The sequence below is a fragment of the Saccopteryx bilineata genome, chromosome 3 (assembly GCF_036850765.1).
Source record: "Saccopteryx bilineata isolate mSacBil1 chromosome 3, mSacBil1_pri_phased_curated, whole genome shotgun sequence".
NCBI classification, from domain to species: domain Eukaryota; kingdom Metazoa; phylum Chordata; class Mammalia; order Chiroptera; family Emballonuridae; genus Saccopteryx; species Saccopteryx bilineata.
The window spans coordinates 58,673,999-58,686,151 of NC_089492.1; the positions used below are offsets into that span (position 1 = coordinate 58,673,999).

At 40.2% G+C, this 12,153-nt stretch overlaps 1 protein-coding gene across 2 annotated transcripts in view; it reads right to left on the bottom strand.

Annotated features, from left to right (window-relative positions):
• Nucleotides 1–12,153, bottom strand: part of CA8 (carbonic anhydrase 8) — a 118,363-nt gene that overhangs the window by 40,620 nt on the left and 65,590 nt on the right. For both annotated transcript variants that reach the window (XM_066266183.1, XM_066266184.1), the window contains exon 4: nucleotides 8,868–8,963. In XM_066266183.1, coding sequence (XP_066122280.1) covers nucleotides 8,868–8,963 — 96 coding nt within the window. The remainder of the gene's footprint in view (nucleotides 1–8,867; nucleotides 8,964–12,153) is intronic.

The window sequence follows — 12,153 nt, forward strand, 5'->3', positions numbered from 1 at the left end:
CTTGTATTAACTGAGTAAAGTGGGTATGTGATTTTATATGCTAAAGTCACCAATAGCAGGACATTACTTGATTAAAACTGGATATAATTTCTATAATCACCTTTTTATTCTCAAATAATGATAGCCTGTTCATGACTCTCTATTTTAAAATATCATATATTATTAAAACTTTTTCATGTATAAAATGCTCCAAAGAATTTGAGACTTTAAAAAAATCTTACATTAAGTACTCTTAATTTTTACCTTTAAAAGTTATAAGTGCAATCTGATTGCAACTTTCAACCAAGTTTTAATGGGGCACAGTAACAGGAGAGGCAGTTTACAACCTCAGATAATCGGACTGTTTGCTTTTTCTCCCCCACATACATTTTTAGAGGATGACTTTTCAGGAGCTAGAATAGCTATCAACATGTTTACATTCTGTTTCCCTCCATGTGACCCAACTGAAAGTGCTGGGTGAAAGGGCAGCAAAGAGGAAAGAAAAGAGAGAAGAAATTGACATAATCTAAGATATGCCAATCAGTTCAAAATAATCAAGACTTTATTTTCCTGAGATAGGCTCTAAAAACAGAAAATAGATTCTCTAAATTAAAAAAAAAAAGAAAGAAAGAAAGAAAGAAAAAGAAAAGAAAGAAAGGAGAAGCTAAGGCAAATGTGTGTGTGAGTGAAAGCCTGGGCCTGAGGCAGAAAGAAGCCTCCAGCAGATCTTCAGGGGGAGAAGGACCTTTCTTATGTGGAGTCTCCACTTAGTGTTGCAGGTCTGTTTTCATTTCCTGCATCTCTGTCACCTTATAACTAGGAAGAGTCCACATCTGAATGTTATAAAGCCACATACAGAAGTGGCTCACTGGCCCTGGCCGGTTGGCTCAGTGGTAGAGCGTCGGCCTGGCGTGCAGAAGTCCCGGGTTCGATTCCCGGCCAGGGCACACAGGAGAAGCACCCATCTGCTTCTCCACCCCTCCCCCTCTCCTTCCTCTCTGTCTCTCTCTTCCCCTCCCGCAGCCGAGGCTCCATTGGAGCAGAGATGGCCCGGGCGCTGGGGATGGCTCCTTGGCCTCTGCCCCAGGCGCTAGAGTGGCTCTGGTCGCGACAGAGCTATGCCCCAGAGGAGCAGAGCATCGCCCCCTGGTGGGCAGAGCATCACCCCTGGTGGGCGTGCTGGGTGGATCCCGGTCGGGCGCATGCGGGAGTCTGTCTGACTGTCTCTCCCCGTTTCCAGCTTCGGAAAAATACAAATAAATAAATAAATAAAAATAAATAAAAAATAAAAATAAAAAAAAAGAAGTGGCTCAGGAGCAGAGTCACTTGCATTGGATGCCTGGAATCTGGTTCTGACTCACTTTTAGCCTTAAGCAAGTTTACTTAACTTTTATACCTCATCTATACAGTACAGAAGATAAAAGTGAGAGGGTTGAAAAGAGACTAAACCAAACAAAGACCTTGGAACAGGGCATGATGCATTGTAATTCAATTAATATCACCTATATTATTCTTACTCACAATGCCAATCAGTACCAAATAAATTTTTATATATAGTAGCACTTAATAACTATTACCGGCTCCTTCTATCTATAAAGAGTCTTGATGTTATGGCAAATCTTTATACCTAGCCACAAATTTGACCTATTATGCCATCTCTTTTTTTTTCCTTCTCTGCAAAATATTTGTCTGCTGAGATTGCAACCACCAAAAAGCAAGTATCAATGATACTCTGCACGCACCAACCCCTAAAATCCTTCAGCCATCCAGGTGACAACACACCCAGTGCCGTGAATCCACCAGGATCCATGAGACCAATTACCTTCCTACCTCTCACCTTTGCCATTTTTCATCACTCACAAAATGCAAAGTTCTAGGCGGTTTCCTCTCCTAGAACCTCAGCCTTGCCTGGCCCTGTATTCTTCCACCATGCCCTCTGGAACAGGATGACTGTGCATCTTTGACAAGCTCTCTTACCACCTCCTGGTCTATGTGAACCCCCTCGGGTCTACCCAAGGTCATGGCTCTCCCAGGCCTGTTGAGTAGACACGTGTAACTTCCCTCATATGACACTGAAAGCTGTGGTCAGTGTCCTGCTGTTACCTTCAGGCTGGCACTCAGGCCCACGTGCATAAGGCTGTCCTCTAAGTCAGTGGTCCCCAACACCAGGCCTGCAGACCGGTACCAGTCCGTGGGCCATTTGGTACCGGTCTGCAGAGAAAGAATAAATAACTTGCATTATTTCTGTTTTATTTATATTTAAGCCTGAACGATGTTTTATTTTTAAAAAAATGACCAGATTCCCTCTGTTACATCCATCTAAGACTCACTCTTGACGCTGTCTCGGTCACGTGATACATTTATCCATCCCACCCTAAAGGCCGGTCCGTGAAAATATTTCCTGACATTAAACCGGTCCGTGGCCCAAAAAAGGTTGGGGACCACTGCTCTAAGTGGACCATCCACCACTGATGCCACCATGTTCTATTTGTCATTTACTGACCCCACTGGTCATTCCCTTGCAGTCATCACCCCTGCCTCACTCTGGGGGACTTAAACATCCATGTTAGTGACCCAGCTCCTCCCTGTCGTGTCTACCTTTTCTACCATTCAGCCCTATCTACCTCTGCAAACCAATCCTGAGCACACAGCCTGGATTCATTTTCCTTCTCAAAACTCACCTGTCCACCTCTCCCCCTCTTTTCTCTCTCTTCCTATTATTGGAACAGAAGGAGTCAAGACTCTCAGGAGACTCCTAGCTCTGTCTCTTTCCCTTCCTGCCTACACTGAACGACATCTCTGCAAACACTTGATTCTCTAATCCTTTTGTCCTCCTCAATTATCTGTTCTGCAATGAATCAATGGAACAATTTGTTAGAATTCTCTACTCCCCTACCTGGAGAGAGAACAAGACACACAATGCATTGTCTTGTACAACTGCAATATGCAATCTCAAGTAGGTCTCCCACACCAACTGTCAAGTCTATTATCATTCTTCCGGGCTATTTCAAAACTCAATCCCAAAGTCACATTTCCTTTGCTCTATAAATAATTTTGCTTTGTATTCCCTGAGATAATAAAGGTCATCGGGCATGAACTCCTCTAATTTCCTGCCTTGTTCCTACAAATTCATCCATTTCTATTCACCTTTTCTTGGCCCTCTCTTTTGAAGAAAGGGTGGATCTCCTCCTGTTCAAGGTTAGTCCATATATACACTGCTTCCAAAAATTAGGGGATCAAGGAAAGTGCAGATACTCCAGTACTTTCAGCCTTTTGTATAGTGCATTTTCACCAATAAAATAAAAGTTGATTTTGCATCTCATTTGCATAATCAACAACTTTCTTTGACTTGTCATTTCCTTTTCTGATATTCTTGTTTAGTAAAAAAAAAAAAATCAAATGCTTCCTATTTTTATTGCTTCATATTCATTTTGAAATATCCCATAATTTTTATGAGCAGTATATATGCTCTCCATCCCATGCTCTTCTGCCCCCTCCATGTTCCTACGTCCATTATCCTCTTTCTTGCTGGTATTTTTAAACCCTACATCTGCACTAGCTCTTTTGCTCAAAATAAAAACACAGGCACATCTCAGATCTCAAAATGAAACAAACAGGTCTTCACTGTACATCCCCACATTATTGCCCCTTTTGTCGCTCTCTCTTTTCTTGAGTAGAGCTTCTTGAAAGGGATGTCTGTACTCAATGCCTCTCTGTCTCTCCCCTCCCTTTTTCTCGCCTGATGTAAGACCCCCAGATGGACTTCAGTCTCTCTTCTCTGCCTCAGCTGACAATCCTGATCAGTGTTTTGCTCTCACGGTTTGTGTAGTTTTACTTTCCCCTGAAAGGCATGTTCACATAGATCACCTGAACTTTTCCTCATAGCAAACTTAAGGAACATCACAAGCATGCATGCTCTCGAGCTTCCCCTTGCCTCCAATACTCAACTTGTTCCTGGAAGTACTCATGAATTTTAAGAAAATCCTTCCTTCTGAAGTCTTGGCTCTCCATCCAATGCCCTAATAGTCCCTTCCCTTTTATTTTATACATGACTAGTTGGTTATTGGTATTAATAATTTTTTATTATTTTTTTAGAAGAATGAGACATTACCTTCCACTTATGGAACCACACAGGGTGGAAGAATAGTTTTTAGTCCTGACTACTGTCATTAAACTGCTGTGTGACTACAAACAATGACTTGACCCCTCTGGCCCTTCATTTCTCTTCAGTTTGATAAGGAAAGAAGAAGTCTAAAATTTCAAGGGTTTCTTTCACCTCTAAATCTTTTGTCACATAAAGTATATAGTAAGACAATTTTAAAGATTCATCTTAGGAATTAGATTGAAATTTTACCTTGTAAGTATGTAGGCAGCTTTTGTACATTTCACAAAATTTATAGAATATCTTCTGTCTGCCACAGAGGTCAAATCTAAACTTTATAATGATTGTATCTACCAAGATTTTTGCCAATCTTACTTTATCAGTGTTTTCTATAAGGAACTTCAAATCATCTTAGAGTGAAAATTATTAATAATGAAGAACAAAAGAAATCTACTACATGATTGCATTATTGATTTTTCTTAGATCTGGCACTAAGCCAGAGTCCAAAATCATTTTCAAATTCTTTCTCATTAATAAAATGAGTTCTGCTTTCAGAAGACATTTTTTAAAATCATTTCTCCAAAGTCACTGAACGGTACTATGAAGAAAACTTCTAATAAGTAAATGAACCAGTTTCTACCAATAAACATGGCTGCTTTCTCATGAGCCACAAAAACCAAATATTTTACTTTTAAATTTTCAGTGTTTTCTGCATATGTGTTTAATGTCACCAATATGTCATAAAATTGAGAGAGACCAAAAAAATATTCTGGATTCCATGTCAAGATAGCAATATAGAAAAATCCTGAGCTCACCTCCTCCTACAAACACAAATCTACAACTGCATAGGAAATAACCCCTCTGAGGGGCACCTGGACACTGAATGAACAGAGCCTCTGCAACTAGGGGCAGAACCGAGAAGGATAGGAGAGGCAGGATACAGTCCTACTCAGGGAAAAACCACACCCCAGCAGAGGTGTTCCACAGTCGGGAGAAATCTCAAAGGCACAGAACTTTTCACTGAGAAGCCCGGGATTAAAGCTCCACATCAGGCACAGAATCCTGGCTTTCAAACTCAATGATGAATACATCCAGAAAAACTAAAGAACTGTGGGGAAAAAAAATCCCATCCTTAAAGGGCTCACATTAGACTCACTTCACTCAGAAATTAGTGCAAAAACAACAGATAAAAAAAGTACATAGGCTGTAGGTTAAGGAGTTCAACTTGCTAATCTTGACGTGCATGCTGGAGGGGCAGGAGGCAGCTGGGACTTTCTCTGGGGACTGAGACATGGCTGGAAGTCATTTTTGTGACCTTCTCCGGTGCTGACCCCAGCACTGGGGGGGTGGCATTTTAGAATCTTCTTGTTAGCCTGCTAGTGCCAGTGGGCACACTGCTCTAGGAGTCCTGCCTATGCCTATGCCTCAGCCACATATCCTCATCTACCAGTGTGCCCACAGCAGTGGCAGCCCCACTACAATAAACGAGTGTATGAAGCCTACACAGGAACGCCCCTGGAGTACCTGGATTTGGTGCCCAGAGGGGAGATTGTATTGCCAAACCCCAAAAGACATCTACATAAGATCACATCTTTAAGCCTAGGCAACATAGCTGAGCTACCTAATACATAGAAATAAAAACAGAAAATTAGGCATAATGAGGAGACAAAGAAATATGTTACCAATGAAAGAGCAAAACAAAACAGAAAAATAACTTAAAAAATGAATTTAAGTGATCTAGTTGATAAAGAATTTAAAGTAATAATCATAAAGAGGCTCACTGAACTTGGAAGAACAAATACAGTGAGGACTTCAACAAAGAAACAGAAAATTAAGAAAGTACCAATCAGAGCTGAAGAATACAATAAGTGAAATGAAAACTACACTAGAGGAAATCAACAGCAGATTAGATGATACAGAAGAATGGACTTAGAGATCTGAGAGACATAGTAGAAATCATCTAAGCTAAACAGCAAACAGAAAAAAAGAAATTTTAAAAAATGAGCATAGTTTAAGGGTACTCTGGAATGGCACCAAGCATACATACTAACATAACCTTATAGGGACCCCACCCAACGAAAGAGGCAGAAAACTTACTTGAAGAAAAAAATAGCTGAAAACATCTTTAATATGGGGATGGAAACAGACATCTAGGTCCAAGAAACGTAGAGAATCAAACAAGATGAACCCAAAGAGGTCCACATAAAAGCATATTATAATTAATATGTCAAATACTAAAGATAAAGATTCTTTTTTTAATTTATGATTTTAATTTGTGTTTACACAGATTCAAGTGATCCACCGAATATATCTCTCCCCACCCCCTTATTCCCCTCAACCCCCCCTTGCCCCACCCCCCAATGCCTTCCCCCCTTCCCCCCAAGATTTGCTGTCCTGTTCTAAAGAGAGATTCTTAAAAGCAGCAAGAGAAGAGCAACTAGTTATGTACAAGACAATCCCATAAGACTATAACCTACTTTTTCAGCAAAAACTTTTCAGGTCATGCCTAACCAGGCAGTGGTGCAGTGGATAGAGCGTCAGACTGGGATGCGGAGGACCCAGATTCAAGACCCCGAGGTCGCCAGCTTGAGCGCGGGCTCATCTGGCTTGAGCCAAAAAAAAAAAAAAAAGCTCACCAGCTTGGACCCCAAGGTTGCTGGCTTGAGAAAGGGGTTACTCAGTCTGCTGAAGGCCCACGGTCAAGGCGCATATGAGAAAGCAAGCAATCAATGAACAACAAAGGTGTTGTAACGAAAAACTAATGATTTATGCTTCTCATCTCTCTCCGTTTCTGTCTGTCCCTATCTATCCCTCTTTCTGACTCTCTCTGTCTCTGTAAAAAAAAAAAAAAAAAATACTTTTTAGGCCAAAGGGAGTGACATGATATATTCAAAGTTCTAAAAAACTTCTAAGAATACTCTACCTGGCAAGAGTATCATTCGGAATTAAAGGAGAGATAAAGAGTTTCTCAGACAGCAACAGCTAAAGGAATTCGCCAACCCTAAACCAGCCTTATAAGAAATGTTAAAAAGACTTCTCTAAGTGATAAAGAAAAGGACATAACTAGAAATATATATATAACTATACGCATGCGCGCGCACACACACACACACACACACACACACACGGCAAATATATGGTAAAGGTAGTAAATCAACCACTTAAAAAATTAGTATGGAGGTTAAAACACAAAAGTAGTAAAATTATCTAATTCTATAGTAAGTAATTAAAAGATACACAAAATATAAAGATGAAAAAATATAACGACACAGAACATAGAAATGGGGGTAAAAATGTAGTGCTTTTAGAATGCAATCAAATTTAAGCAACCATCAACTTAATAATATACTGCTACATACACAGGTGGTTAAATATAAACCTCTTGGTGACCAAAAACTGAAAAATCTATAATAGACACACAGAAAAATAAAGAGGAAGGAACCCAAACATGACATAAAGAAAGTCATCAAATCACAAGGAAAGAGTACAGGAAGAAGGAACAGAGACGTTCAAAATGGCAATAAGTACATACCTATCAATTTTTAATGTAAATGGACTAAATGTCCAAACAAACAAAACACAGAGTAGCTAAGTGGATCTTTTAAAAAGATCCACATAGGCCCTGGCTGGTTGGTTCAGTGGTAGAGCGTCGGCCTGGCGTGCGGGGGACTCGGGTTCGATTCCCGGCCAGGGCACATAGGAGAAGTGCCCATTTGCTTCTCCACCCCACCCTCCTTCCTCTCTGTCTCTCTCTTCCCCTCCTGCAGCCAAGGCTCCATTGGAGCAAAGATGGCCCGGGCGCTGAGGATGGCTCCTTGGCCTCTGCCCCAGGCGCTAGAGTGGCTCTGGTCTCGACAAAGCAACGCCCTGGAGGGGCAGAGCATCGCCCCCTGGTGGGCAGAGTGTCGCCCCTGGTGGGCGTGCCCGTTGGATCCCGGTCGGGCGCATGCGGGAGTCTGTCTGACTGTCTCTCCCTGTTTCCAGCTTCAGAAAAATACAAAAAATAAAAAAATTAAAAAAATAAAATAAAATAAAAAGATCCACATATATGTTACTTACGAGACTTACTTCTAATCTAAAGACTTCACACAGACTGAAAGTGAAGAGAAGCTAGGGTAGCAGCAATACTTATACAAAATAAAATTTAAAACAGAAATGGTAACAGGAAACAAAGTGCATTAAATAATGAAAAAAGGACCAATCCAACAAGAGGATATAACACTTGTAAACACCTACTCACCCAACATAGAAACACCTAACTACATAAAGCAAATATTAACAAACATAAAAGAAAAAATTGACAGTACTACAGTAATAGTAGGGAACTTTAACACCCCAATTATATCAATGGATAGATCATCCAAATATAAAATCAACAAGAAAACAGTGGGCTTAAATAACACAATGGACCAGAAAAAATTAATATAGTTACTGGTATATATTATAGAACATTCATGCCCAAACAGCAGGATACACATTGTTTTCAAGTGTACATAAAATATTCTCCCAAATTGAGCACATGTTAGTTCACAAAACAAGTCTCACTATGTCAACTATATATCAATAAAAAATAAAAATATATTGTTTTCACATATACAAAAATATATATACACATATATATATTCTCCCATCCAAGTACTAACCAGGCCCGACCCTGCTTAGCTTCCGAGATCAGACGAGATCGGGCGCGTTCAGGGTGGTATGGCCGTAGACACATATATATATTCTGCAAAATGAATTGGAAACAAGCATTTGAACAATACAGCAATCATAGAAGACTGTTTACCTGAACAAACAAAGCAATGATGGCGATGCCATGCGGCTTCCCCACGGCCTCATCGATACTGCCAAACAGGGTGGAGTTCCAGTGGATCAGATGCAGCTGGGTGAGCAATAACAGACAGATCACCTCATTACTAATGTATTTCCATTTAGAAAACAAAGACACGGCGACTTTCCTTAACCATATATATATGTTATCATATGCAACAAGAGCATCACAAATAGACTACTGCCTTCATCCAAGTTCTCTGTAGGAGTTTCTTTCTTCTTATTTCCGAATGGAAGCAATGCCTAGTGGATTGCTGCGTCTCGAGTTCTGCTTTAGTCGTAATCAGGACCACATCTAAGGAGACTGGCAGATTTCACAATATTTACTTGCCTTTCCTTAAATGTCACACATTCTGGATTCAGTGGAACAAAACTGTGGTTCAGGGCACAAACACTAAAACTTGTTCAAATAATTAGTACCAGTAGTATTTCCATCAAGAATAAGATAAAGCCAGTCTCAAATTTTGGTAAGTTATTTCAACCCTCTAAGACTATTCAGAGATAGAATATTATTTTTTTTAATCTACATATTCTTAAAGCCATGGCAAAATAATGCATGCTGATATGAAGCTCTAAAAGAAGGCCATTTCCCTGAACTGGAGATAAAGGAAGTTTTGTCTGTGAAGGAATGACAAGCAACGCTCCAGAGAACTCCCTCATTCCTGGTCTCATAAAGCTTTGTAGCTTTCCAGTTTATCTAGAATATGCACTTGTTTCCTCCAGCCCTGATAAAACACTTGCAAGAAGCCAAATTCAATTCCCTGCCTGGCTAAAATTAAATGGCCACTGAGGTTCTTAGTATAACAGTAGATAGCGAAGCCTCTCCCTAGAATACTATCTTTGTCACCGTAGCCTCTAATCAAGTTATAATTACTTACCACCTTTTAATACTGCCTCATTTCAAAATTAGTTCTAATCCAAAATGACATAGCTAAAATTCAATCACCATATCATTTTTGCATCCATATTAAAATATTATGGAATATTATCACAAAGATTGCCACAAATTTGATTTTTTTTTCCTGCTGAATTTGTCCAAGAACCTGAGATTACAAAACTGACCACTAGAGGGAGGTAATGAGTCTTCTGTTCATAATATAAAAAATAGCAGCCTAGGAAAACACTATACCCAAAACCAGCATAGGTCAGGCTCAGGCTATGAAAATCCACATGGACTATGACTGCCCAATAAATGTAACTGGCAAAGCACTGCCTTTAAGAAAACAATGTTTTATAACCTTTCAGTTAATAATGGAAGATCGACCGATTTTAGTCTTTTGCTTTTCCGGCTACAATAGCATAGGGTCCCAGTGGCATAGGTAAGTGCACAGAGGTGCAGACAGGAACTAGGTACTTGAACAAAATCAAAAAAGAAGGCCTCAGGTTGAAATCTAACTTTATTTGACAAATTACAAAGTTCAAATCAACATTTTTCTTACTCCTCATAGTCACATTATGGAATAATTTTTCTGATACAAAGCAAACCAAAAAAGCATGATTTGTTTTTCTTTCTGCCAGCCTTCACACATTTAGAACATCATCATTCACACCGGCTCTTCAAAATACGCTTCACATTTTTTTGTGTTTAACACATTAAAGGTACAGACTCCTTTAATATGTGCTGCGCATGGTGACTTCATTGTCAAAGGCGTCGTGCAAAAGAGTGACTTGACACTGGATAAATATGACAAATACTTCCTGAGCCGGGTGATCAAGGTCAACATCAACAGTTACCAGTCACACTGATAGTATAGATGGTTAATTCAAGTACCAAGCAAATTTCCAGCACATTCTGGAAATCAGTTGTAACCTAGTATGTATTTAATTTTATGTAGTGGTCACTCAGATGCACGATCCACAAAAGCACTCCACAGTTTATTTCCCGTCAGCTTTAGCTCACTCCGTGTTCCCCGACCCCTTCTTCATTCCACTTGTATTCATCTGCTAGGGCTACCATGACAGAGTACCATAGTTTAGGTAGTACAAACAACAAATACATATTTTTTCACAGTCCTGGAGGCCAGAGTCCAAGATCAAGGTGTCAGCAGGTTTGGTTTCTTCTGAGGCCTCTTTCCTTGGCTTGTAGAGGGCTGCCTTCTCCCTATGTCCTCATATTGTCTTTCCCTGGGCGGGTCTGTACAAAAATTCCTCTTCTTATACGGACACCAACCATCCTGGATTAGGGCCTGCTCTAACAATCTCATTTTAGCCTAATTACCTCAGCTAGGATCCTATCTCCAAATATGGTCACATTCTGATGTACTAAGAGTTAAGACTTCAACATACAAATGGGGAGAGACACAAATTAGTCCATAACACCATCTAGCCCACCCTTTCCTCACCTTAATGAAGTTTTTTCTGAGCTCAAAAGCTTGAATTACCTTATTTCCCCATGTATAACATGCACCCTTTTTTGAAAAATTGGGGTCTAAAAACTGATTGCATCTTATACGGTGGTTGTAGAAGTGAGGCACTTCAAATGCCATAGACCAGCGGTTCTCAACCTGTGAAAATACATATATATTATACAATACATTTTTAAATAAAATATGTATTTCCGATGGCTTTAGGCGACCCCTGTGTTTTGGTCGTTCGACCTCCACCGGGGTCGCGACCCACAGGTTGAGAACCGCTGCCATAAACGGAACTGAGGACGAGGCAATATATGAAGACACTGATTCATCATCAGACACAGATGAGGACAAGCTAATGGATGGGAGTTTTGACAGTAATGAGTTATATAATTTTATGATGAATAAAACTTGAGTTCAATAACTTTATGTGATACATCTTTTTCTCCAAATTTCAGGCCCCTGTTAAGGACACTACTCTTTTATGGATTCTTGCTGCATTGGCCAAGACTTTGCTTAAAAGCTTTAATCACTGTAAAAAAAAAAAAAATAGAAGACTAGGTAAAGAAGATGTGGCACATATACACCATGGTATACTATTCAGCCATAAGAAATGATGACATCAGATCACCTACAACAAAATGGTGGGATCTTTTTTTTTTTTTTTTTTTTTTTTTTTGTATTTTTCTGAAGCTGGAAATGGGAGAGACAGTCAGACAGACTCCCGCATGCGCCTGACCAGGATCCACCTGGCACGCCCACCAGGGGCAATGCTCTGCCCACCAGGGGGCGATGCTCTGCCCCTCCGGGGCGTCACTATGTTGCGACCAGAGCCATTCTAGTGCCTGAGGCAGAGGTCACAGAGCCATCCCCAGCGCCCGGGCCATCTTT